The 24,807-nt window shown below is 55.5% G+C and overlaps 6 protein-coding genes across 6 annotated transcripts; 4 read left to right on the top strand and 2 right to left on the bottom strand.

The window, feature by feature from the left end:
• Positions 1-406: 406 nt before the first annotated feature.
• On the top strand, positions 407-2,377 carry CDEST_08490 (uncharacterized protein). Its single transcript, XM_062924649.1, has one exon. It carries the CDS (start codon positions 1,132-1,134, stop codon positions 2,122-2,124), a length of 993 nt encoding a protein of 330 aa, XP_062780700.1. The 5' UTR covers positions 407-1,131; the 3' UTR covers positions 2,125-2,377.
• Positions 2,378-2,853: 476 nt separating this feature from the next.
• CDEST_08489 (Putative major facilitator superfamily, MFS transporter superfamily) lies at positions 2,854-4,697 on the top strand (the record flags this gene model as incomplete). The annotated part of the gene is made up of 3 exons (XM_062924648.1): positions 2,854-3,253; positions 3,312-3,659; positions 3,712-4,697. 3 exons carry the CDS (start codon positions 2,854-2,856, stop codon positions 4,695-4,697), a joined length of 1,734 nt encoding a protein of 577 aa, XP_062780699.1.
• Positions 4,698-4,936: 239 nt separating this feature from the next.
• On the top strand, positions 4,937-6,063 carry CDEST_08488 (Putative Thioesterase domain, HotDog domain superfamily). Its single transcript, XM_062924647.1, has one exon. The coding sequence runs from the start codon at positions 5,202-5,204 to the stop codon at positions 5,835-5,837; it is 636 nt and encodes a 211-aa protein (XP_062780698.1). The 5' UTR covers positions 4,937-5,201; the 3' UTR covers positions 5,838-6,063.
• A 1,024-nt stretch (positions 6,064-7,087) lies between these two features.
• Positions 7,088-8,530, top strand: CDEST_08487 (uncharacterized protein). The gene is made up of 2 exons (XM_062924646.1): positions 7,088-7,499; positions 7,555-8,530. The coding sequence occupies exons 1-2, from the start codon at positions 7,373-7,375 to the stop codon at positions 8,319-8,321; spliced, it is 894 nt and encodes a 297-aa protein (XP_062780697.1). The 5' UTR covers positions 7,088-7,372; the 3' UTR covers positions 8,322-8,530.
• A 6-nt stretch (positions 8,531-8,536) lies between these two features.
• Positions 8,537-13,830, bottom strand: CDEST_08486 (Putative Rho GTPase activation protein). The gene is made up of 6 exons (XM_062924645.1): positions 13,025-13,830; positions 12,924-12,954; positions 11,414-12,748; positions 9,528-11,345; positions 9,344-9,477; positions 8,537-9,289 (listed from the first exon to the last, which is right to left on the bottom strand). Exons 1-6 carry the CDS (start codon positions 13,100-13,102, stop codon positions 9,146-9,148), a joined length of 3,540 nt encoding a protein of 1,179 aa, XP_062780696.1. The 5' UTR covers positions 13,103-13,830; the 3' UTR covers positions 8,537-9,145.
• Positions 13,831-20,454: 6,624 nt separating this feature from the next.
• CDEST_08485 (Putative armadillo-like helical, CLASP domain, TOG domain-containing protein) lies at positions 20,455-24,504 on the bottom strand (the record flags this gene model as incomplete). Its single annotated transcript, XM_062924644.1, has 4 exons — positions 20,455-22,700; positions 22,753-23,661; positions 23,716-24,340; positions 24,411-24,504. The coding sequence occupies 4 exons, from the start codon at positions 24,502-24,504 to the stop codon at positions 20,729-20,731; spliced, it is 3,600 nt and encodes a 1,199-aa protein (XP_062780695.1). The 3' UTR covers positions 20,455-20,728.
• Between the last annotated feature and the right edge of the window lie 303 nt (positions 24,505-24,807).

Genomic DNA, 24,807 nt, shown 5'->3' with positions numbered 1-24,807 from the left:
TGGCGACCTCTCATTGAGTTAGGTACTGTTTTGAGCCTCAAGGGATCCACCAAACGGCACCAGCAGCGACATCGGATACAATTCCAAGCGCTCCCAGCGGAAATAGGCCTGTTCCCATCAGGGCTGAGCCACATTCGAGCACAGACCGAGGGAAGGTAAGGCAACGAGAAAGAAGCGCCGGGCGCATGCAGGCAGCGTGCTAAATAACCTAGCAAACAGCCAGAAGCTCTCTCGGCTCGGGTGGTGGCGTCTGCCAGAATCAGAAACCCGGGGGTCGCCAGTCTTACCGTTCCATCTCCACTTCGCACTATCCATCGTTCCCCTGTTTTCTTATCGGCAATCTTGCATTTCCCTTTTCGCCCACCTTTACCTACCTACTTATCTACCAAATACCAAAGCTCTTGACATTCCACCACCCATCATCTCGGTCTTCGCCTGGCTAGGCCTTGCATTCTTCCCCTAGCTTATTTTTTCTTTTCATAATTTTTTTTAATTTTTTTCAACACCGAGCCGCACACTCCTCCTTCGTCTCTCTGGCCACTCATAATCCAATCCAGTCATCGGCTGGCCCAAGGATTATTTCATTGGGCGTCAGGTGGTGCGCCGCAGCGCAGCGTGCGATGCGACAAGCCATGTTTCCTCTGCCACAGCTTGAATAACGCATTGCGTACCTCCCTCCCTCCCTCCTCCGTTTTCCTCTCGTCGCAACGAATCTTTCACCCAGCCTTTCACGTCCACTCCTATTCTCCCGTCGTTTCTGCCCCTGTCATGCTAGCTGACGGCGCCTCTGAGCTTGGCTTGACGTAGGACGCCCATCATCGATCCTCTCCTACTCTTGGCTTCAGTGGCTGTGTGATTCGACCCGCTCTCTGACTTCTCCAAGCGCTCGACGACGGCGTCGAACGGTGACACCAAAGGGGAAAACAGCACCCAACCCCGACTTTTCTCAGTCATCCAGAGCTTCCCCTCCCCCTTGTCCCGAGCTTCGAAGCTCTCCACCGATCGACGCTTGTTACCGTTCCCGTATCCCACCCCCCCTGGGTCCCTTGCGCCCCGCCATCCGCCGCTTCTTCCTATCTTTCGCGCAACCTCTCCCCGCCCGTTCCCCGGGCTTTATCGCGACTACCCGCCATGCCTACCTACCTCTGCCACGGCTTCCGTTGGGATCGTCGAAGCATCCGTGTCTTTGTCGTCGTACAGAACATTGACGATGCCGCCCCCGAATGGATCATTGCGCCAAACTCATCACCAGCCATTCTCGAGTCCTTCTACTCCCTCTTCGACTTCCTCCCCGAACCCATCCCCGACGAGACCGAGGCCCAACGTGACAAGAAGAAGCGCAGCAAGTCCAAGACGAAACAAGCCGCCGCTCTGCGCAACGATTACGATGTGCCGCCCTCGACCGTCCCGCCAGAGGAGGACGACGTGCTGCAGAACGATTGGAGCGCCGTGAAGCTGCTGGAGGAATACGATCCGACCGATCTGAGCTACGTTAGCCGCCCCTACGCCTACGTTGCCGATCACGTGGTGCGCATCGACCTGAGCAACTCGATAACGGAAGAGATCGTGCGCTATGAAGAAAGGTTAAGCGAAACGAAGGCGATGGCAGGCGCCCCGAGCGACGAGTTCTACAAGGTTAAGAAGGGCTCTTCGGGGAAGAAGACTGGGTGGTTCGAGAAGCTGAGGGATCAGCTGCAGCGAGGGGAGGACATCCGGTGGTATATCGTAGTTTGCGGCGACGAAGCGCGCGATTTCCCGGAAGACATGGGTGCGGCAAGGGCTCAACAGCAGGAGATTGCACGCGAGGAGAACGCGACTCCTAGGCCCCGTGATCGAAGCGCAGGCCCCTCAAGGGGCGGGACTTCGCCGCGAGAGTACATGTCGAGCGTACCAGCGAGTCAGTTCGCAACGGCCATGGCGCCACAACAGCAATCACAGCAAATCTCGCCCAAGGAGGCGGGTTTGCCCTATGGCACCCTTCCCCAGCATCCTAACATGGTAGGCAATTGGACCGAAAAGGAGACGCCAACATTACAGGCCAAACCGTCAATGGATTTCAGGCCAAAGACACCCAAGAGCGGCGGCTTCAGAAGACTCTTTGGCAAGAGGAGCGATGACCCATGACCATTGCAAATCGATTGGGCTTTGTCGGCGAGGCGAACCACCTCCACCTCGACCTGTACTTTTATCAAGACTTGTTACGTCTTCCCCCCCTTTTTCTCTTCTTCTCCCTCTATTATTTATTTGTTCTGCTCATCTCTTGGGACATGGCACTCACTTCAGCGGGTCAGCCACATCCCACCTAATGATGTAGAACACGCGGTTGCAAAGCGAAGGCGCAAAATAATTGAATTGTCAATTGTTAATTGACTCTTAAATCACAACAAAAACGACTTACTGGAGGCTTCATCAGTGACCCCTGCTTCCTATCGTGCTGCCCCCCAAGCCGCTAACCCTCCCGCAGTGACAGGGAGGATTCCGCTCCCCCAACTTCCCATTCGGAGCAAGCAGGGGTTAGCTTGCTACGTCATTGGCCCAAGGTGTCCTGCTAACCACCCTTAGGCTATCCCAGGTAGGTATTCCAGCAACAAAACTTGAAGCTCGCTGCCTCCAAGACACTCTCTCCATTTTTGCCCTGGGAACACGAGCTAGCCCCGTCGGGCGACGACCATTTCAATACGGCGAAAAAGCCACCTGCTTTCGTCGCCCAGACTTGGCTTGCGAGCTGAACTTGCGCTGCACCCTACCCAATTCCATGATTTGAACAATTCCTTTCCCTCAGACGTCCATCTACCAGACGATCGTGCCGCCTCCCGACCGATCACGACGCGGCGCATGACTCTCCTCTCCGCCATGGCCGAACACTCGAGAGTTCACGCTCCAAGCCGCTCAACCGGCGCAGGCGAGTCATCGCCGTCATTTGCGCAAACTACAGCCGAGTTCAGTCTTGAAAGCGACCTCGACCTTGACTTCAACGTCGACGACGCAGAGGAGGATCTGCACTTGCACAAGGCGGGGCTTGGCGGCGGCCAGGCCTATGAGATGAAGAGCTTGAAGAAATTGCCTGCAAGAGATGAGGAAGGCGAGGGGGGCGACGGCGTGCCCTCGCTGCGGAGGCGGACGAGCACGAGCACCGTTGCGAGCTTCCAGCTGTACACGCCCGACGAGGAGAGATCCGTTGTTCGCAAGCATGACCGCAAGCTGGTGCTTTTCGTAGCGCTGCTCTTCATGCTCGGCTTCCTGGATCGGTCGAGTATGACAAACCTGGAAGGGGCCTTTGTAACCTGTATCACACTGACGTGCCAAACTAGATATTGGCAACGCGCGCATTTCCGGAATGGAACAAGACCTCCAGACGAACCCCCCGTGGGACGGGTGGTACGAGTGGACACTTACAGCTTTTTACATCTCGTATATCTTTTTCGAGTGGATGTCGCTGCTGTGGAAGATCATTCCAGCCCACATATACGTCTCCATGATTGTGTTGTCGTGGGGCCTAACCGCCTCACTGCAGTCCGTCTCCGTTTCGTACCCTATGCTCATCTTCCTGCGGGTGTTGCTGGGTATCGGAGAGGCGGGGTTCACGGGGATACCATTATACCTATCCTTTTTTTTCAAGAGGGAAGAATTGGCATTCCGTACAGCCATCTTTATTTCTGGTCAGTTCAAGTACCCCGTATAGTGCAACGGCTCAATACTGATTCGGGGTAGCCGCACCATTGGCAACAACGTTCGCGTCGTCATTGGCCTGGCTGATTACCAAATTTGCAGAGAATGGCCCCATCGCCCCTTGGCGTCTGCTCTTTTTGGTCGAGGGCTTCCCATCGGTTATTGCAGCCGTAGCTGCATGGCACATTGTCCCTGATAGTCCAGAGACGGCGCGGTATCTCACAGCGCGGGAGCAGAGAGTCGCCCGCCTCCGCCTGCGACGTGAGAAACCGCGCAAAAAGCGCGGGGGGGAGAGCTCTCGTGAGCTTCAAGGGCGGGAGGTGGTCGCCGTTCTGCGTGACCCGATGGCATTGCTGACCGCTGCCATGTTCTTCCTCACCAACATGGCGTATTCCTCGCTACCGGTGTTTCTCCCAAAGATCCTTAGGGAGATGGGTCACTCTCGTCTGGAATCGCAAGGGCTCAGCGCACCGCCCTACTTTCTAGCTTTCCTCGTCGTGCTCCTGACTGCCCATGTGTCGGATCGGACGCAGAACCGATCTGTCCCCATTGTGTTACACGCTCTCGCGTCAGCCGGCGGGTATGCGGCGCTTGCATTTGCAAAATCACTAGGTCTCTCGCCGCTGATGCGTTACCTGGCCGTGTATCCCGCCGCAGTAGGCTTCTTCAATGTCGTTACGCTTACGGTGGCGTGGAGCATCAACAACCAAGCATCGGAGAGCAGGCAGGGCGGCGGGTTTGCCTTGATGCAGATCATTGGACAATGCGGACCGCTCGTGGGGACGAGGTTGTACCCGGATAGGGATGCGCCTTTCTACGCGCCGGGCATGCAGGCCTGCGCCTGCGCAATGCTCGCTGTGGCCGTCTTGGCTGTGATCTTGAGGTATTACCTCGTGTACCTGAATCGGAAGACGGGCGCCGCCCCAGCGGGTAGTGGAGATGCCGAGGAGGAGGAGGAGGAGGTAGGATTAGTTGCACCGGGAGGCCGCGCGGCGATGGTCAACGAGAGTTTTAGATATATGCTCTAGCGGCCTCGGAAGAGAACGAGTAACATAACATTACAACAAGCACCTACTACGGCGGCATGATCTGGTCTGCAAATCCTGTTGCAGATCCCGGCATGCAACGAACCATCCGGCTCAACCAGCTCCCCCACTCACATTTTCCGATGGTTGCCTCTGAAGTTTGTTGCCTATCCCATCAGCGGTGAACGGCGGGTGAGGGATAGCTCGGCCCATCTTTTCATTTTCCCTTGTAGATCAAGGGGAACAACAATTAAGTAGATGGTGGTGACATTCAGCGAATCGCGCACGGACCAGGACCGAGAAAGACCTCGGCTCTTTTTCGCTCACTTCCAGCTCTCACTTTGATCTCTCCAATTGAGGTTTGTTAAGACATCGATCAAAAGCCAGTCGACTCTACGCAGCATCAGTAACAGCTCAATTGGATTCTTTCTGTGGCACGAAGTGGAACATCCCCGCCCCCTGCATGCAGCCTCCTAAAAGAGAGAAAAGAAAAGAAGAATAGCAAACATGAAGTCGGCCAACCCAGACGTGCAACACTTCCTCGGCATCCCGTGGTGCGCGGCGCTCCTCAGCGAGTCGGGCATTGTCCGCGACACGGCGCCTTCGCGGTTCCCGAAGCCAAGCACTGAGGACCAGCTCTTTTCGACGACGCTGCACACAGAGGAGACGATAGCCGCGTATCTGGCTTTCTACAAGCGACCTTCTTCCCCGGCCTCCTCCTCCTCCTCCTCCTCCTCCTCATCGTCTTCATCAGCAACAACACCTGCCATCACACCAGGTAGCAGCGGCGGTGGCAATCTGATCCGCGAGCTCAGAGCCCTTTTGACCCTCCGCTCCGGCGTCAACGGGTACCCCAACGTGTCGCACGGGGGCATCGTCGCGACGGTGCTCGACGAGACCATCGGCATGATCTTTCTCATCAACAAGGCCGAGGGGCTCATCCCGGAGGAGGCCTACATGACGGCATACCTCAACGTGACTTACGTGCGTCCCGTGGCGACGCCGCAAACGGTGTTGTGTGTCGTCGAGGTCGTGAGTGTGAAGGGCAGGAAATGGTTGATCGAGGGGAGGATCGAGGATGAAGAAGGAAGGGTGCTGGCAAAGGCGGAGAGTCTCTTCGTCAGACTGAAAGAGAAGCTGTGAGAAATAAGGGGGCTAAGATGAAACGGAGATTTGCTAGTGGACGGTGTTGAGTGGGATGAGATGTTCAAGCCGCAATGATAGACAAAGTAGAGACACGAGAGATGGCCTCTTGATTAGAAAAAGGAGCCCCGTTGGGCTCTTCCTACCGGCACAGCATATATTCCAGGCAGAGCTTACGTAGTCCACATGGAAATAAGTAATAGAAGAGATCGCATTGCGTCGTGCTTTACAGTCGCAGTTGAGGCCATTGCTATCCATATTACCATCATCAACGAGTGAGCCATTTTTGCCAGTATCCAAAGCTTTGCAGCCAAAACAAAAACAAAGAAAAAGAATGTCCGACTCCCAATCTCCAAGAGACCCCGCGCTATCCGAGCCTGTCGCATCACAAAGTGATAGGGAACTCAAACCCAGGGGGTTTGGTGGTATTTGTAACTCCCTGTATACGGAGTTTTCCACTTTGGCCAACTAGACCATCAAGGGGCGTCCCCCAAGATGTTCTGGGTTATCGCTGAACTTGTTATGGGAGCTCTGCAATTTTTGGGGGGTAAATGGGATGAAGTGAAAGGTGAGGTGATGCCTAGGAGGCCCCCGTGGGTAAGACCGATCGTCTTAACTTCACTTTACTAAGAAACCAGGAAAAGCCGATGACGGCTCACTATGGACTGTTGAATTGTATTCTGCGACTAGTGTTGGATTTCAGCTCATGTGTGTTGTACTATGAATGGATAAAAACAATGGATGGACGATACTCGTTGGCTTGCTATTCGTCTCAGCTCGCGGGCCAGTCACACACGTAACTAGAGACGCAATTCCACTTCGCGTAGCAAAAAAGCACATGATTTTGTCGTTAGGAACCCTTTCAAGAGGAAGGCACGCCCTATGACCCGCGGGCTTCGAGGTGCCAGGAAGACTCAAACACGTTAAAGGCACTGGGGGAGGAGAGGGGAGTAGAACACTGGTGGAAGCTATCCGACTGGCGAAAAATATCGATATAGAAAAATTGAGGTCACATAGATCATGGTTAGATGATCGAGTATATGCATCACTGAGGTATGGGCCTTGTAAAAACATTAATTTGTCAAGTCGATGTTGACGTTGATGTTGTGAGGTCCAAAAAAAAAGTCAAAAGCCGGAGCACCCACAGCAGATCCGTTATCCAACTGGTAAAAAGCGGGTCCATGCTATGCCGTTTTCGATCCTCTCGTCGTTGAGAGCCCCACCAAAAATTTCATCCTCGCTTTAGCAAGTCTCGCGTCCATTTACACATTCGACGTCTGACATCCTTCGAACCTCACTCAAAAAGTCCGATTCAACATCAGCCGCCTACGCCAGGAACCAGTCATATGCACCTCACATCGGAACACGAGTCGAGAGTCTGGTAGACTGAACCAGAACATCTCTCACGGATTTCACGAGAGTTTGGGCGTCGCCTCATTCTCACTCTCACAAAATACACATACACAGACACTCTCACTCTCATAGTCAAATCTCACACTAAACATCTCGGAAAGAAGTCGCCAAGCGCAACCAACATGGCCCCGAAACGCGCCGCCGAGGGCGCAACAGCGTCGTCTCTCAAGGATGGCCAACAGGCAAAGAAACGCAAAGGCTTCCGCGTCGGCCCTGATAACCTTCCCGAGGGACCATGGCGCCGAAAGGGTGAACTCTGTCTACTGGGTGTCTTCTCATACACGCGTGCTAACACGATCCGCAGTCGAGAAGAAAAAGCTGGAACTCATCCACAAGGCCAAGATAAAGAAAGCCTACGCCAAGATTAAACAGAAGGAGCTCGCCTCACAGGATTCCTCAAAGGCCCAGCAACATGACACCGTCGCGGCTGCCGCCCCGCCTGCAAAAGAAGCCTCGAGCGACGACGAACTGGACGATGTCCAGGAACCCCAAACCAGAGAGCCGTCTAACTCACCGGAACCTGTGGCGAGGGAAGCAGCAGCATCGAAACCATCAACAGACGCGGCAAGCACGGGCACAATACCAGCCCTGCCTCCTCTCGAGGGGGAAATCCATCCCTCCCGCGCCGAGATGCTTACCAACGACGGCGAGCTCCCGAACCCGAACACCGTGGCTGTGAAGCGCAAACGCGGGGCCGCCGCCGCCACCGGCTCTAACGCCGATCTCCCCGGCACCCGCATCGCTACCGACGCCTCGGGGGACGTGGTAGACGCTGCCGACGCCACCGCTGCGGACCTCTATGAACCGCGCAAACCCCGCCGCCCTCGCAAGCCGGGCTACTACGAGAAACAGCTCGCCCACGCCGAGCAGAAGCGCGCCGAGGCCGAGGCCCGCCGCGCCGAGATCCAGCGCCGCCGCGAGGAACGTGAGCGCAAGACGGCCGATCGCGAGCGGTACCGCCGCGCGATGGCCAAGGCCCGCAAGGGCGGCGAGGATGGCCAGCGTCGTCTCGGCAGGGAGAGCGCGCTGCTGCTCGAGAAGGTGAAGCGCATGGTGGGTGACTCCAAGTAAGAGGGGGGGGCTGAAGCGCATCTGGCCGGTGAAGCGGCCGTAAGGCATTTGTTGTCGTTGTCGTTGGTGTCAGGAAGGTGACGGAAGAGCATTCATTTATAAAATAAAATAAAGTGAAGGCCCGTCAGTCTCCGTTACGCGATAGTTTGATACCACATGTTTACACATCACATAATCATAGGCACGAGGCATTATAAAAGGTTTTTCCTGGTTGAAATTCTTTTCCCGTTTGAAAGGAATCGACGGCCGAGCCGTCCGCTAGATATTTACAACATCACTCGAAGCCGCGCACCCTCCCTTAATGGCTCTCTGTGCGCAAGTACCATGCATGCTCTTCCACTGTTCAGCCGCGTGCTCGTTCGTCGTCGAATATAAATTCAACTCGCCCCCCCTCCTCGCCCACATCTTTTCTACTGCTGAAAGACAAAATTCGCCACAAACCAAGGCATTCTCATCACTCCCAACGAGAGTGAAAGGCGCGCGCTCGCAACGAAAGTAAAACACGTCCCACCCCTCCTGATTCCCGAAACCCGCCTTCGAGAACCAGGCAACTCCCTTTCGTGCCCCGGAGCAAGAAAATTTCGGATATCATTAAGGTTCCCTCCCTGGCCCGGGCTGAAGCCCTTACCTGGCGGTCATGATCAGCATCCGAAAGCACTGGATTTCCAATGGCGTTGAATCATAGGCCGTTAGCGGGGGGTGTGAGCCTCTCCGAACCAGGGGTCATTGAAGGAAAACAGTTTTCGAAGGCGTAAAGTCGTGGGTGCGTCGATATGTACAGGGGTTTCCAACATCTGTTTGAACCATCCAAGCGAGCTTGTTTCTCAGTCGGTAAAGATGGTATGACTGTTTTCAATAACAAACTGCACAGCCAGGTTCTTGGCGTGCATGTCGGTCATCTCTCGCTCCAGGCTGGTGTCTCGCATGATGGTCGGAGCGAAAACAACCGCCAAGTTCTTGGGCGACATCTGAGGTATCGTTAGTATTGGTGCAAGCATGCAATCCGTGGTGCTGGGGCTTACCAAGTTCTCAGGCTCTCGCTGTGCCACCCGCGCAAGATGGAACATAAGAAACTCGAGGCAATCACGGTGTCGCTGGGGCATCGTGCTAAACACCTTGCGAAGATGGTCGCAGCGTTCGGTCTGGTCGGCGAGAGCTAGACGCAACGTCAGAATTAAGAGTGCACGTTTGCCTTGGCGGACTTACCATTGGACTCCAAGACTCTGTCGTACACCTCATATGTCAGCAGGGGCATCGGGAGCTTTCTGAAGTATTGCTTGAGCACGCTCGTCACCGCGGTAATGTCAAGGCCTGGGTCTGAAATGTCGTAATCCTCGCTCTTGTCGAATCCTTCCTGTATCATCTTCACCTGCGAATTGCCGCCTGTCTTTCGGTAGATGCCCTCAATATCCATGCCACGGAGCTCGACCTCTTCAATGCAACGCGTCACTACGCTTGGAATGGTGCGGCGCTCGTAGTCGGCTCTCTCGGTTAGATCGGAGCCAAACAAGATAGTGGGCGCCTCTGCGATGGTGGGCGTTGAAACATTGGTCGTGGACATGGACTTCTGGTTATTGCCCTTCTTGAAGAATCCGAAGCCCTGGCGATCAGCTGCTTGCTGAGCGCCCTTCTGCGCAGTCGCAGGGGCCGGGGCAACAGGCGCTTCCACTTGAGAAACCGTCATGTTGTACGGCAGGCCGATGTTGTCGCCAGTTAAGCCCTGGTGCGGGCCGCGCTCGCGCTCCTGCTGGAATGCGACGACGGCACGGTTGACGCCCTTGGCCACGTTCTGCGCCAAGCCCTTTGAACCCTTCTTCCAATTGAACTTCTTAACCTGGCCCTTCCTAATGTCAACCACGGTCGGCCTGGCCTCAACCACCGGCTCGTCCGCCTCATGAACGAGAGTCGTCGTCATGCTGGCGGAATCAACCAGGTTCAGCTGGGACGACGAGAAAACTTTACTCTGGCTGTAGATGCCTAGCCCGTTCGGCGACTTGAGGTCACCGCCAATCTGGGATTTGAACCGCTCCTGGATCTGATGGGTCAGGTCGTTGTTCATGTCGGCGAGCTGTGCGTTTTTGGACGAGAGCTGCTCAAACTCCAAGAGGGCGCGGTCCCTGTCAGCGACCGCTTGGTTCTTCTCGTCAACCAGGTCGTCGCGCTCGGCGTGGAGTTGCTCGATCGCTGCGCTCATCGCCTGCTTGACCTTGTCAAGCTTCTGCACAAACTCCTTGATGGCGGAATCTTCCAGGTCGCGCGGGTCGACAGGTGTCTTTGTCTCCTTCGCGCGTTCGACGTATCCGGCTAAGACCTCGAGCTGACGAATCATAATCTCAGTCTGTGTGTCCAGTACCGAGACTGTCTTGCGCTTCTCAATGAGCGTCTTGTTCAGCCGCTTCAGATCCTTCTCCGTGGTGAACTGTCTCTCTAGTTCCGCTACACGATTCTCTGAGCTACGCAGCTGCCGCTTGAGGAACGCTGGGTCGTCGCTCGAGTGGAGGGAAATGGGGCTACTGATCTCGTGCCCGTTGGGATCCTCGGCGATGGGCGTCTTGGGCCAACGAGGTGAGGCTGTGCCGCGTGTGGTTTCGCTAATACTGCGCGTATGGCCAGTCACTCTGTGAGGATGCTGGGGAAGCTGAGGATGGCCGCCTTCAGTGCTGTTGGTGCGTCCGTGACGAACAGCATTTGACACACGGCGAAGGATGGATGATGAACCTTCGTCAGTGCCAAGGATCCTGGCCATGTCCTCATCCATACTGAAATCGCCACCCGCGCTCCATCTGGGTAGCTTGGGTGAGACCTTGCCTTCCTCATTGACGTTCGTCTGGTCCTTTGCGTCCTTTGCGGGAGGTTTGGGAGTATTCGCGGACACGCCGGGCGGTTGCGGAGGTGCTCGAGGCTGCATGTAAGTATCGCTCAGTTTGTGCTCAGTCATGTTCGGGCGCGCAGCGGAGAGTCCCGATGAGCTTGTCTCATCGTGCGTAGCGGATCGACTCAAAGAGCCTCCAGGCTTGCCGTTCACTGTGGGAAGAAGGTTAGAGTCGGTGCGTCTTGCATCATGATAAAACACGAGTACGGGGAAGACCTACCACTGCGTGTGGATGGCAGCTCCTTTCGGGGGATTAACTTGCCAGCCGTCGTGTCTGTTCGCGAGGAAGAGATGGAGTCCATTGAGGGACGCACCTCGCCCTCTTCGCGCTGTCTCGAATCCTGGGACGATCGAGCTGTACCACTGCCCATGCGGGGAGGCGAATCGGACGAAGGCAAGCTCGGGAATGGCTCATTATCTTTGCGCAGAACACCTTCGCTGCTCTTGGCGCTGCCACTATCAGGGGTCATGGCGGCCGAGTGAGAGGCGCTCCTCGGACTGATGAGCTTTTTGCTCTTCGGCGCGTCCTGCAGCTTAAACTCATCAATTGCGGGCGAGAGCTTGCCAGAGGTTACTTTCTGCGTCTTCTCGTCGTTCATGACTGACGACCGGTTGTCGTTTCTCGACGATTTAGACGTCTTGCGCAGAGGCAGCTTGACAGGCCCAGACTCGTAGTCGGACGAAGGTTGTCGACCCTTTTCTTGGAACGCAATATGGGGCGTCGAGGATTGCGAGTCGCCCTTCTTGTCGATGCTGGCCCGAGGGAGGCTGAAGTACTCTTTGTCTTGCTTCTTGGACGCGTTCGACGTGTTCTCCGAGGTTGAACGTGGGGTTGCGTTTGAAGCCGGCGTATGATCCAGGGCAACGGGGATGAAAAAGCCGTCGTCGCCACCGCCATTGGCATCGGCGTTGTTGTTGCTGCCACTCGGGGCGTACATAGTCGAATTACGGTTGTTGCGGTAGTTCGACGAGGGCAAGCCCAAACCATTGTCCTTCGACTCAGAAGCACGCTCAGGGGAGCGCGTAGGTCGGCCGCCGTTCTTGGACGACGAGTCGTTCCTACTGTAGGCGGGGCGCGGTCTGGGAGACAACTCAGTCGGTGTCTCCTTGTCGGAGTCGGGGTCAACCCGGGTATCGTGAAAAGCATTGGGGGGTATGGCGTTGGGCGGAAGAGCGGGTAGCGATTTGTCCGTAATCATAGGAGATCCATCCTTCTCCTTCGACTTGGCCTGGGCTGCCGCCTTTGATTTTTTCCTCCGCCGTGCCATAAGCGACTCATGACAGCTCATGCAGAAGATGCCTTGTGACGTCCGCGCGTATCGCAAGTTCTCGATCTTACGCTTGCAGTTGCGACAGCGGAAACAGGTTGCGCAGAAGGCCTGGTCGCCAGTAAGGATAGCGAGGTCTTCAATCTTGTTGTTGCAGGCACTGCAGCTATAAGTGCAGTTATTGCAGATGAGCGAGCCATCGCCGAGGAGCAACAGGTTCGCATCGGAGTCGAGGAGGGTGCCGCAAGTGTTGCAGCGGAAGCAGTTCAGATGCCATCGATTTCCGGCTGAGTGTGGAGGCGACTCGTTAGCTTGATTGAACTTAGATACTGCCGACGGCATGGCCATGGGGGACAGCATGGCCGCGGAACGAAGCCAGAAAGAAGATGCTACTCAGAGCAGATTATGGGTAGAGAATGGGGATAGAGAGAGTTAAAAGAGGAAGCAACTGAACAAACATACCAAGTTCGAACGCTTTGCCCTCTTCCAGGATCTAGTCGAGTAGGGCACCGCCGTCAGTACGTGCTTGCAGAATAGTCAGTCGGCGGTGTGGGCCATCATACCTCTCCACAGCCTTTGCAAGGGAAGACGTCGTCCTGATCCATGGGACTTTCCAAGTAATCCTCCACGACGGCGGCCATGACGGGCAGGGCGTCCTCGATTTTGCTTCGTTCTTTTTCTTTTTCTTCCCGGGACGCTGTCGGGATAACTATCTAGCAAGTAGAACGTCGACTTGGTCGCCGGTCATGAACGTAACGTCGGCAGCACGACGATGGATGGGCGAAGGATCGACTCGGAGGAGCTGTATCATGGGCGATGAGGGGGCGAGAGGGTCGAAAGGCTGTGCGTCTCGTGCTAGTAGCTCGATGGGATGGGCGTGTACTTCGAGCAGCGTAGCGTCGAGTGAGCAGCGCTCGAGGGGGGTGTCTGTGTGGTGCTCGAGGCTGCGATAGCGGCAAAGCCACACGGATGGGGGGCGAGAAGAAAAATCGACCGTAGTAGCAGTAGCGAGCGGCTTGGATGGTGCCGTCGTGATAGCGCTCTGTGGGCTTCGTCTGGGGGGTTCGAGGTAATTCGTCGGAGATGGTGCTCGAGGATTCGGAGCCTTTGGGCGGCAGCGGCGGTGGCGAAAGAGAAGGGATGTGAAAGGACGTCGGCAAGGAAAGAAAATGGTGATTTTGGGGTGGGATGAGAGTGCAAAGCCGACGAAGGGAAGCGGAACAGGCCTTGATTCTGCAAACTGCAAACGAGGCGAGAGCAAAGTTGGCGCCGACTTGTCGGGTTTGGGAATTTTGATCTGGGACCTAGGTGGTCGAATGGTCAGGAACGATGAAGAGGTGCGACGGCCGACGTGAAGGACGAGCGAGACTATGGCAAGCCCTGGGCTTGACCAGGCGGTAGTTCCTCAGCAGCAATGGCAGGGGAAGGAGGACAGGAGGGAGGGATGGGCTCAGGGGGGCGGCTGTCCGGGCCCGTAACGAGACACAAGAGTAGGTAATTAATGAGTGGTTTGGCGGGAGTGCCTCTCTAACGAAGGCAGGGTAGGGGGTGGGTGGTGCCAGTGGGCGGCGGTGCGCGCGGGCCCTGTTGTAGCTCGTAGGTCAACAATAAAATACCTAGGTACCTAGGGTAGGTAGGTCCTCCTCTGGTGACTGGCCGGGATGAGGTGGAAGGCAAGGTGCTACTAATGTGTACGAGAAGAAGAGAAAAAAGAGACCCTCCGCACCGAGGCGGACAAGCGGACATAAGAGACAGCTGGTGGGCAGACGAAGGACGAGGAGGAGTGAGGGAAGGAGGGAGGAGGGAATGAGCCGGCAGTGGTCGATGTGGGATTGGGGAAGCGATTCTGGACGGGACTGAGCGGACGGGACGTGGACGGGGACGGGGGGACGGGGACGGGGACGATGGGGCCACACTGCCTGGGCTGGCTATTGGATTGACATTGAACGGACAGACAGAATACAGACACTGTATATACCTTCGATGCCTCGCCAGATGGTAATGGCACTATTTCCATTATTGTTATTCTTGGTTGCGAACCTAGGCATCAGTTGTCATGGGGGAAGGACTTCTTCCTGCTTTCACCAATGTTCCAGGCAGCCCATGCTAGATCCTTATGCTGGCTTTGGGCTGTACAGTGACATGAGACGACGGAACCCAAAATAATGTTGCTGATATCGGCCGCGTTGGAGGCATCAGGCACGGAGTCAGGGTGAGCTTAGGCAAAATAACCCCCACCGGTACCTGAAGCATAAAGTATCTTTTGTGCAGGCATATGGGCAGTTATGGTTGTGTACAGATCACTTTTTGCACCGCACAGAGAGGATGGGACACCATCAGAATGATCGTTGTACCACGGTCAGTCGTTTCCCGTCTTGTGTGTGCGGTTATTTAACCTGCAAACGTTTTGTTTTGCTCGACGGACAGACAGAGGAAACAGAAGATAAAATGTGCTACCCGCCCGTCGGTACGGATCCGGATAATGCACAGCCTTGGTTGTGAACGGGATGCGAGAGCAGAGATGAAGAAGGCTTGAGAGCTCTGTCTGTGGCACAAACAGTGGGACCCCTCATCCTCAAACCCCACCGGGTCCAATTCCCCTCTGTTAATTACTGGGGTCATTTCGATTCGCAAAGGAGTGGAGGGGACTGAGGGGAGGGAGGGGTGTGGCTCTGATTCCTCCCGCCAGGCACATCAGTTCCCTTACTGGCTGGCTGCACAGTCACATTTAGGGTTCATGTCAGGGGCCAGTGAAGAGGTTGTGAGGCTTCATTCAACCTAAAGGAAGGGCAGTATGAGTTGCCAGGTATCGTGTATAGTTTCACGGAAGCGCAAGCACATGTTGACATACTCCGTGAGCCAGAGCCTGGTTTCTTGCTAGCAGCACTAACACATCGGGGACTGGCACAAATAAACAACTGGGACAGCGCCTGTATTTCTTGTATCCTCGATTCCACGTGCGTGTCCAGGCTGAAAGGCTGAAATTACCATTTCGTATTGCCAGCCGTCTTGAATCTCCAGACTGATGAGACGAGGTGGGTAGTGCAGAGCGCAATGAGCAAGGGACTTTGGACGGTACATTTGGCAACTGGCACCCGCTTCCAGGCCCATTGAATAAGAGCCGAACGGGTACTGCTGCAGTACAGAGTACAGAAGCTGCAGCAAGTCGATGCCCATCTTTCCCCTGGCCGGCGGTGGCTACCGGGCATGTGCATCTAACTACCCACTAAGCATTACCACGGTCATTTCACTAATGACTCTGTGCCCTATATATTTGATCATCCGACGCAAACATTCACCCGTCTGGCAAGCTGTCACGCTGCGAGACGGACTGCTACCAAAGCCAGCCGGGGACGGGCGAAACGACAACGAAAGGACCGTTGCGCTTGCAACCGATGCCATTGAGCATTTGCTTGTTGCGGCATATCTGCGAAAGGCGATGCGCGTTCATTATTGCATCCTTTCGAGGACAGTCAAACGACCACAAGACCAAATAAGGGTCGTCGGCCTTCTTCTTCTCAACGGCGTGTGATGGGGGGATACACCAGAATTCGTCTGCATTGCAGCTTCATGCGGCAGCCCGTGACTCGGGCCCCCCTTGACATTCTAAGCAACCTCACGCAGTCATTGTTTTTACTCGGTCCGTTTTTCCTGTACTGCTGAGTCGGCAGTGATTCTGAATGGGTTGAATGTGTGCTTGCATGCAGAATCGACACACTGCGCGATGTGCCTGGACGGCGGCAACTGGCTTGGTGGTGTCATTCTTGCCCCGTTGGCTGCAAGTTCGGCCAAGGCACGGTCGACACACGAGACCAGGTAGGCCCAGTCGACGAACCGTTCGTGCCTCTCGCCATCTGGTTCCGACGACTTGCAGAAAGCTGGAGACGACCTGCTGTTAAGGTTGGGATTGGGGACGGTGCTTTAGAACAGCTACATGAGGGCGTGTCGCAACGCCTGAGTATTTATTTCAAGTGTCAACCCAAGCACTGGATATTCCATCGATGGATTCGTCGGTGGACGAGGTGAGCCAAGGCTTTTGGGCATATGGCAAGGCGCGTGGTATCGCCGGTATCAGAATATCAGACAACGGCCGTGCCGGTTGACACGCAACGGTTGAAACCATGTTGTTTCTGGTTGCCGTGGCTCGGGCTGTGGCTGTCACGTCGACAGTACGTCGAGTCGGCGTAAATGAATCCAATCTGCCATCTCTCGCTCCTTCAAAAAGGCTTTATGAGTCCGTTGGTCTGGCCCTCTTGATCAGCGGCCAAGCTCTGACCCCCTTACGGGCTGCAGATGGCTCAATGACAAACAACCCTGTTGTTCGTGCAGCCACCTGTAGAAGGGTTCAGAGCTCGTGCCACGAGCAAAAAAAAAAAAAAAACACACCAGCAGAGGCCCAGAGGATGATACCATAGAGCAGGGCTTTCAGCGGTGAACACAGTGCTTCAGATCGTCGAGTTGATCAAAACGTCACCACCACACACTGCGGGGGCGAACGTGTTGAGTGTCGTCAATCGAGCGACTCACGGAGATTTTTTCGTGTTGGTGTGATGCCCTGCCAATATTAGATGCGCCGCCTTGTGGAAGGTGGAAGTGGGAAGGGGAAAGGGGCCACACTGTCGGTCAGGGTCCCCAAGATGAAGCACGACCGGGAGGCAGAAGCCTGCAGGGACCAATCTAGTATGTGCAGTGATGATGATAACCCTACGTAGGTACCCAAGGTACAAGCCTAGGTACCATACCAACTCTACCCAGAGAGACGCAGACGGGAGAAGAAGCCCTGAGGGGCGGTTGGTGATGTGCAGTTTTGCTCTCCAGGTCATTGGGCGGGGTGGGGGAAACTCAGGCGCCACAAGTACAAGTAGGTGCCTTGGAGGTACGTGCCCTCCACTGGTTGGTTGCTGGCTGGGCAGACGTGGACGCTACGTACCTCATCTAGATGAGAAAGTAAGACGTGGTGACGCCAGTGGAGATGCTGGCTACTGTTTCAACTAAACGGCCCCGCTGCGAGTCCGCAACAGCGCCACAAGAGCAGATCCGGATCCCTCTCCTTTCGCTTCTCTTCACAAAATGAGGAACGGCCTGGACGCCTTCCGCACAACTCGACCACCATCCATGCAGTCGATCCTCTGGTGGTCCCCGACCACCCTTTACATTCTCCAATTTGCAATCTACGAGCGTATCATTCGCTATTCCCAGCAGCAGCTGCGTGCGAGAATTCCTTCCACCGTAGCGCTTCAAATGAGCGTAGACCCGTTGATTATCCGTGATACTCATCGATAGAGTGTCTCGACTACACCATACCACATGACGATGTGCCTCTCGTCCTGTAGTCGGATTGCGCCCTATCTCGGGTCGTCGGTTTTTCGATACTTCAAAGCGGGTCGCCACTGTCCTCTTTCACCACATGTCCAGGATGAGGCTTTCTAGTTTCCGAGTTGCAACTCCCAAGGTCCAGAGTCACCCACCAGACATCGATACGTGGCCAAGATTTCCTAGCATTTATCTATCGCCGCCTTTGTCCATGCAACTACACACCACTGATACTTACAGAGTAAACGCGGGGATCAGCATCATTTGATCCTGCAACATCTGTTTGCGCATCCATGAGCTTACACGTGTACTGTGCTTGATCGTCAGACCCAGTGGGGCTTTGGCGACCGCCAGTTTCTGCATCGTGAATGATCTGAATGCTGAGGCGTCAGGCTGGATTTGCTAGTCTTGGCACAGGTCGACGAGATGCCATTGCTTTACTTCGCCAGCTTCCCCGCCCTGGTTTCCAAAATGATTTCCCCTCCCGCCAAGTTACCACCAAGGTTCCGCACTCGAGTTACATCATGATAACCTACCATTGACCTTGACGAACTGATCCTCGGGGATCACTACTGGGACAAATAAGTGAACGAGCGTAGGCTTTTCCTGCTCACTACAGAGATCACTACAGAGATCTGGTTATCAGAGCAGGGTACTCGAGCATGAGAAAGCAACTAGCTAGCCAGAAGGTACAGTTGAGAACCCACTGATGCGCTCGCTACAACAACCCATGTACGTTCGCTAGTATCGGGGGGCTTGCGACATTGACCCCAACGTTACATTGTCATGGTCCCCCAAATGGCACATTACAATCTCCTGGTTTTTCGAAGGGCTTCTGTCAGCCCAACCCAATCTGAAGGCAGCATCCAATAGTCGTCACCCACTGGCACTCTTCTAATCGGTTGGTCATGGACGCCTGTTCGACCTTTCATCTACGGAGGCAGGCATCTCTTTTTGATAACAAGCTTTCGAAATGGACCCGCCGTGGTCGCTAACCCCCCCCCCCCCCCCCCCCCTTTTTTCTTTCATTTTCTTCTGCACCTGCTTAGAATCCTCTGGTGTCCAGATACAGGACGGATGCCACGGCTGACCACCTGTTTCTCAGCCGCGTCAGATGTGATGTCCCTTGCGATACTTCAGCATTCCAGAGCACTGTCCTGCTCCATCCTCCATGGCCTCGTCGTCCCCCCACGCAGTCAGGTTGCTGGTCACAACTGGTACAGCTGGCAGACCAACGGCCCTTCCCTGGCGTCCTTGACTACACCCCCGATTTCTTTACATACGACCTGGCAGACTGGAGATACATTTGTTGTGCACCTACGGTAAATCAGTCAGGCATATGCTTCAGTGGAACGTGGTTGCCGCTAGTTCCAACAGATGCAACCAAGGCTGATTTTCGCAAGTTCTGAGCATGCCATTTGAAGGCCGCATTCCAGATTCCCGGAACACCCTCCATTAACACCTCTCCTAGATGTTGGATCTTGAGCAACTGCCCGCTCGAATTGCCCGCAGATCTCGGAGACGCAATCGAGCATTAGCCCGGCCATCTCTCATACGGCCGGCCGGCCCACGTCAATAACTGCCACCGCTGCCCGCCTACCCCCCACGGGATCCGCGATATGTCCCGACATGTTGCCAGGGTTCGGCTGCCAGAGCCGCCGCACGTCATGCTTTCTCGACCAAAAGCGCAATCAGCGCAAACGACTCTAGGGGGACTGCGGCACGACGTCCACCATCAGTTTCCATTGATAAAACACGTCAACAGTGATATCTTGGAACATCCCGGCTTGCGATCCGCATGATCCAACCCCCTACGATCCGGGGAAGCCCGCAACTCGGCTCTGGCAACATCCATGCATCATCATCAATGCTCCCGTAACACGTCTGATTCCTCTTCGTTCATCAAGCCTAAAACAGAGTTATCCCGACAGGCCAGACCCGTTAGGTTCTGCTCGGTGACAGGGCTTGTCAACCTGACACGCATCTCTCTCTACAGGAGCTACATGCACATCAAGTCATGATCCCGATCCTATAACCGACCTCATGGTTGGTGGGGTTTCCAGTTCAGTTGCGGCACCTATCGCCATGTCCTTCGCTCTTTGCTCGACGAAAAAAAGTTAAATGAACAAAAAACCCACTGATGAGGGAAATAAAGGGGCGCCACTTGAATCCCACCTAGGCCGCCCTGATTGCCAGCCCAACCCAGGCCAGCGTAGCTCACCTCACCTCAGCCGGGCCGAACATGACGGCAAGCCATAGACTCGACTAGCAGCGGCCGTGCCAAGGGAGGGGGAAGTATCCTTTAATTCACGATGGGGCGTTGGCTGTGCGCTTGAAGCAAAAACAAGAAAGTGAGTGTCAGGTCAAATAGCCACCAGCGCAGTGTCCAGGACGCGTCTAGGTTGTCAGCCCGGGCTTGGCCGCCGTCAAAGTCCACGGCTGGAGGATTGACACTCTGACGGTGCCCAATCTTTCGTGTCAGGTGCAAAGGTCATCTGGCCTCCGAGACGCGGCGGAGCCTCGACCAGCCGTTTTTAGTCCCGCAAGCTGGCCCGGTGCCGACTCATCGATACCGACCCCGGGTACAATGGGCCACTTCATGCGGGGAGCCTCCTCGGACGGCATCATAAGTCATCACATACATGACGGAGATAAGATGGTTTAATGGAATAAGATGGATGTTGGTACAGTGCACAGCTATGCTTAGCAATTGCAAAGAGGCGGTACAAAAAAGGCTTTCGAAATGTACGCAAAACCCAAAAGACGTTGCCATCCCGTGTATAGCTTAGCCCCGTTCCCTTCCTTCGGTTCCCACCAACAGCAAAACTCCCTTTACTTTTGAAGCCTCTGGGTATTACCCATGCCACTCGTCGGCCCGACGCCAGATCCCAACTCCCTATTGCATCCAGACCACGTCTCCTTGGCGAGCAGACGATTTGGTTAGTTTACTCGACCTAGGCGGCAACGGCGCTGCTCTCCCGCTGCTGCTTCGCAATGTAGTAAGTGATGAGGTTCTTTGGGTCGTCTTTGGCGCCTTTGATGAGCTCCCAGAACGGTCCATCGCCGATGCGCGAGTGCAATGCCACGCAGAGCTGCACAGCACCCATGCGGACGCCAGAGTCGGTCGATTCGAGGCATCGGCCAGCAAGTCCGCCCAGTTGCGCGAGCTCGCTCTCCGAGGGCGTGAAACCAGTGCGCTTGTCGAGTAGCTCCTTGAGCACGTGTAGACCTGTGGCGAGGCAGCGGCTGCCCTCGATCGATGTATCCTGCTTGCTTTGCAGAAGCTTGGTCATCACAACGACAATCTCAGGGGGGTCACCCAGGGCCACGAGCTCTTCGGCGAGTAGCTCAAGCCCGCTGACAATGCGGGTGCGTGCGTCGTAAGCGCTGCGCGTTGCTACAAGAGACTCGAGTCCTCGTGAGACATGGGGCTGGAAGTTGTCTCGCTCCTTCTTGAGCAGGAGCTTGATCGTCGCGAGGATCTGAGCCTTGACATCTTGAACCCTTTCCGGCGCAAGGTTCTCTAGGGGCGACTCGAGGTACTCAAATAGCCCGCGGAGGAGAGCTTCAAATTTCTCATCCGTGAAAACGGCCTTGTTGTCCCTGATAATGGATTGCAGCTTTCTGAAGCCATGCACATCTAGAGACTTCGCTTTGACTCTGGTCACACCACTATCGAGCAATCTCGAAGTTTGGCGAGCCTTCTCAGGGGTCTCAGGGGTGCCGTTCGTCTCGAAGCAGCCATTGGTTGGTGGCGCAGCGACCTCGTTCACAGGCTTATCCTCCAACACAGAAATGGCGATGCTAGAGTTTGCAGTCGTTTCCTCGTCCACGAAGGGATCTTCGAACACTCTGAGCCCATTGGAAGGCGCTGATTCTGGCTCGGCCACTTCTTCCTTGACAGGAGTCGCGGGAGCCGATGGTTTCTCGGTCGGCTCTGCAGCTACTTCTGCTGGCGCTTCCTGTGGCATTTCCTGCTGTGCCTCGGCCTCGGGCTCTGGGAGAGGCTGCTCGGTAGGCTTAGGCAAAAGCTCCAGTACAGGTTCGGGTTCAGGCTCGGCTCTTGGCAAGGGTATCTCTACAGAAACATCCGCCGTTGCTTCTGCTAGGACATCTACTGGCACATCTGCTGGTGCTTTTGCTGGCGCTTCTACTGCGGCTCGCAGCGGTATTTCCGCAGGGGCATCTTTGGGAGGGGACTTCAGGCTCGCGAGACTTGGCACAACCAATGTGAGATCTTCGTTGTCTCTGGATGGACTGCTTGAGGGTACTGCAGTCTGTGGCATCTTGGGCTTTGCGGGACTAGACCGGGGTGAGGCACGAGGCGAGGACACCGACTTGGAGAGCGTCGATTTGGCAGCGCTGGGCGATGCAACATTTGGGCCGTTAGCGTGAGATGTCGCGGCGCGCGGTCTACTAGCCGCCCTTCGTGGAGACGGCTCGGTTTTCGACTTTGGTGTGACAATCTTCGACTTGAGGCCCTCTGGACTCGATGCCTCAGTGGAAGGTCCATCGTGTGTCCGCACGGAGTAGGGGCCGGCTGTCGCTGGTCTTGCAGCCATTTCCGGGCGCTTCTTGGTGGGTCTCATCGGCCGAACAGACATTCCACCGGATGCTGTTGGTTTCGATGAGGGTGCCAGGCCAGTTGAGGACGAGCTTAGTGCTGGCTGTTGTGGCCGGACCGGAGAAAGGTTAGCCATCGCAGATCCCGGCCGAGGAGGCAGGTTTCGGGACGCTGCCATCGTCGCCTTCTTCTGGGCCAGCATGGTTTCCCGTAAGCTTGGCTTGCTGCTGCTCATTGTACTCTTAGACAAACCGAGGCCCGGTCTGGCGCGGCCGCTGTCGACTTCCCTCTTAGGGGCGTTAGGATTGTTGGGGTCCTTATCCAGAAGCTTCTGAGCTGTTGGTTCGAGAGTGTCTCTGAGCCTGCAGGTTTATTAGCATAGGAAACCACCTCAAAACAGACTTCCCAACTCACATGTCTGCCCTCGCAGGCCAAACTTTGGCAAACACCCAGTAGGTAGCACGCATACGTTCTCTGACCCCGGGGTTCGCGTCGTTGAGGCCTTTTTTGATACACTTCTCTACCAGCTCCAAACCGCCACCGTGTTCGATGTGACTCTTGTGATGAGCCTCCTTGTTTAGTATTGTCTTGAGCCAGCCTGTAGCGTACGTCCTCGGCTGAACGTTCTTGTCCTGGCATGCGCCCCAGATATGCTGCATGATTCGAGAGTTGTACGTGACCTTGCCGATGATGATGTCAACCGTGGTGTTTGCCTGCTGGGAAGCAATCTTCTTGGTCGCCGCAGCAAGCTTGATGAAAGTCTGCATAAGAAGCTCCACCAAAGGATCCATGCCGGGGCCGAAAGTTGTCGCAATATCCTGGACCAAGTTACAGCCTTCTTTGGAAAGACTGGTTCGCAGAGAGGTAATGGCCTTGATAATTCCGTCCAAGAGTCCCTTCAGGCCTAGCAAAAAGGTGTCGGGGAAGTCTTGGGGAACGTTACCAGCAATGAGCTTTCGCAGTTTGGTCATGCTCTCTTCGCGCTTCAACCAATTCTGCTCAGTCTCTTTCCCCTCAAAGTACGTCATCATTTCCCTAAAGATGTCGTCAAGTTCGCGCTGTGTGTTGACGTATGCAGGATCCACCTCACTACGAGCCTCTGGCGCTGGCGTGATGGGGCGTTCGCTCGAGACAGACGATACACTTGCGGCGAGCTTCGGTTTGGGGGCGGCGACGGGGGCGGCAGCTTCCAAGCCTGGCGTCTTCGGCCGTTCAGCTGTGTTCGGCGCGAGCTCCTTGACAATAGCTTGCTCGATCGCGGGGCGAACGTTGAAATTCTTCAGTTGCCTCTTCAGGTCGGACTTGGCTGTGTTGGGGGCATGTCTGTGTAGCAGCAATCAGCGCACGTCGACGAGAGAAAATGACCAAATGGCATACCTGAACAGCTCGATGACGGTGCCCTTAGCGACGTCACGCACCATGCCATCAGCGTCCTCGAGTAGTTCCATGAGAGTTGGGACGTATGCACGAAACTGAACACCGTGTTCCTGGTGCATGTACAGTAGCCAATGCATGCCAGCTTCCTTAGCCCTCGGGTTTTTTCCAACCATGGCAACGTTTCGCACCGAGCGCTCGACATCCATGGGCGCGGCCGCGTACATGGTCGTCAGGGCCTGCGACGCAAGGCTTCTGAACTTGTCCTTGGTATCCCCCAGCTTGTCAATGACCAACGGGAGCGTGTGCTTCGCCTCCTTGGCGATATACTTTGGCTCCTGCCTCGACAGCCTTGTCAACAGGTGGTTAAGGGCTGTGAAGCCGGCGTTGACGAGGACAGCGTGCGGCGAGGTGGAGGCGGTGCGGAGGCCATCGAAGATTTGAGGGACGAGGGGATCGGGTACATTGTGCTGCTTGATGCCGGACTTGATACCGGTGACGTGCTGGACCTTGTGGTCGACGCTGGCATCGGTGCGGAGGATCTTCAACAGGTCGTTGACCTGGTCCTCGGTGATTTTTTCCGCCATTCCCCGCTGAACGAGGATTGGGCTCTGGGTTGGGGTTTTGCCTGTCGCGGAGAGAGAGTGTGGTCAGCTATTAGCTGCCCCGTCGATGCTGCGGGTGTCGTCGTCGCCGACGCGTAGTAGCTCGGGCGAGAAGGGTGCTTCGCGCAACTCCGTAGCCACTCAAGATAGATGGGCGGACGTGGAGGTTGAGAAACAGGGACAGCATAAGTCGCCTAGCGCAATGGGGAAGGGAGGGGTGTAAGGGCTGAAACTCGTTGGACAGAAGAGATCAAGAGAGCTTACGTTTTTTTTTTTCGAAGTCGTTCCGGATGCGAGGAACACGGGGCCTCCCAGTGCGAGGAATTTGGCAGACTCGGGGCTGGATTGCGCAGATGGAGCTGCTGTTGCAGGTTGTTGTGATGCGGATGGTGTTGAAACCTATGGGCGTCCCAATCCGCAGTAAACAAAGCACAAAGGGGCAACCTATCCCTATCGCAGAGTGTCCCGTGCACTGACGAGGTTGACGTGA

The sequence above is a fragment of the Colletotrichum destructivum genome, chromosome 5 (assembly GCF_034447905.1).
Source record: "Colletotrichum destructivum chromosome 5, complete sequence".
NCBI lineage: Eukaryota > Fungi > Ascomycota > Sordariomycetes > Glomerellales > Glomerellaceae > Colletotrichum > Colletotrichum destructivum.
This window is presented reverse-complemented; position numbering and strand designations above follow the sequence as displayed.

Coding starts and splice junctions, on each gene's coding strand:
- CDEST_08490 (XM_062924649.1), top strand. CDS start 1,132: ATGCCTACCTACCTCTGCCACGGCTTCCGTTGGGATCGTCGAAGCATC.
- CDEST_08488 (XM_062924647.1), top strand. CDS start 5,202: ATGAAGTCGGCCAACCCAGACGTGCAACACTTCCTCGGCATCCCGTGG.
- CDEST_08487 (XM_062924646.1), top strand. CDS start 7,373: ATGGCCCCGAAACGCGCCGCCGAGGGCGCAACAGCGTCGTCTCTCAAG. Junction 7,500..7,554: donor GGGACCATGGCGCCGAAAGG/GTGAACTCTGTC, acceptor CACGATCCGCAG/TCGAGAAGAAAAAGCTGGAA.
- CDEST_08486 (XM_062924645.1), bottom strand. CDS start 13,102: ATGGCCGCCGTCGTGGAGGATTACTTGGAAAGTCCCATGGATCAGGAC. Junction 11,346..11,413: donor GCTGCCATCCACACGCAGTG/GTAGGTCTTCCC, acceptor TTCTTCCCACAG/TGAACGGCAAGCCTGGAGGC. Junction 9,290..9,343: donor AGCGAGAGCCTGAGAACTTG/GTAAGCCCCAGC, acceptor ACGATACCTCAG/ATGTCGCCCAAGAACTTGGC.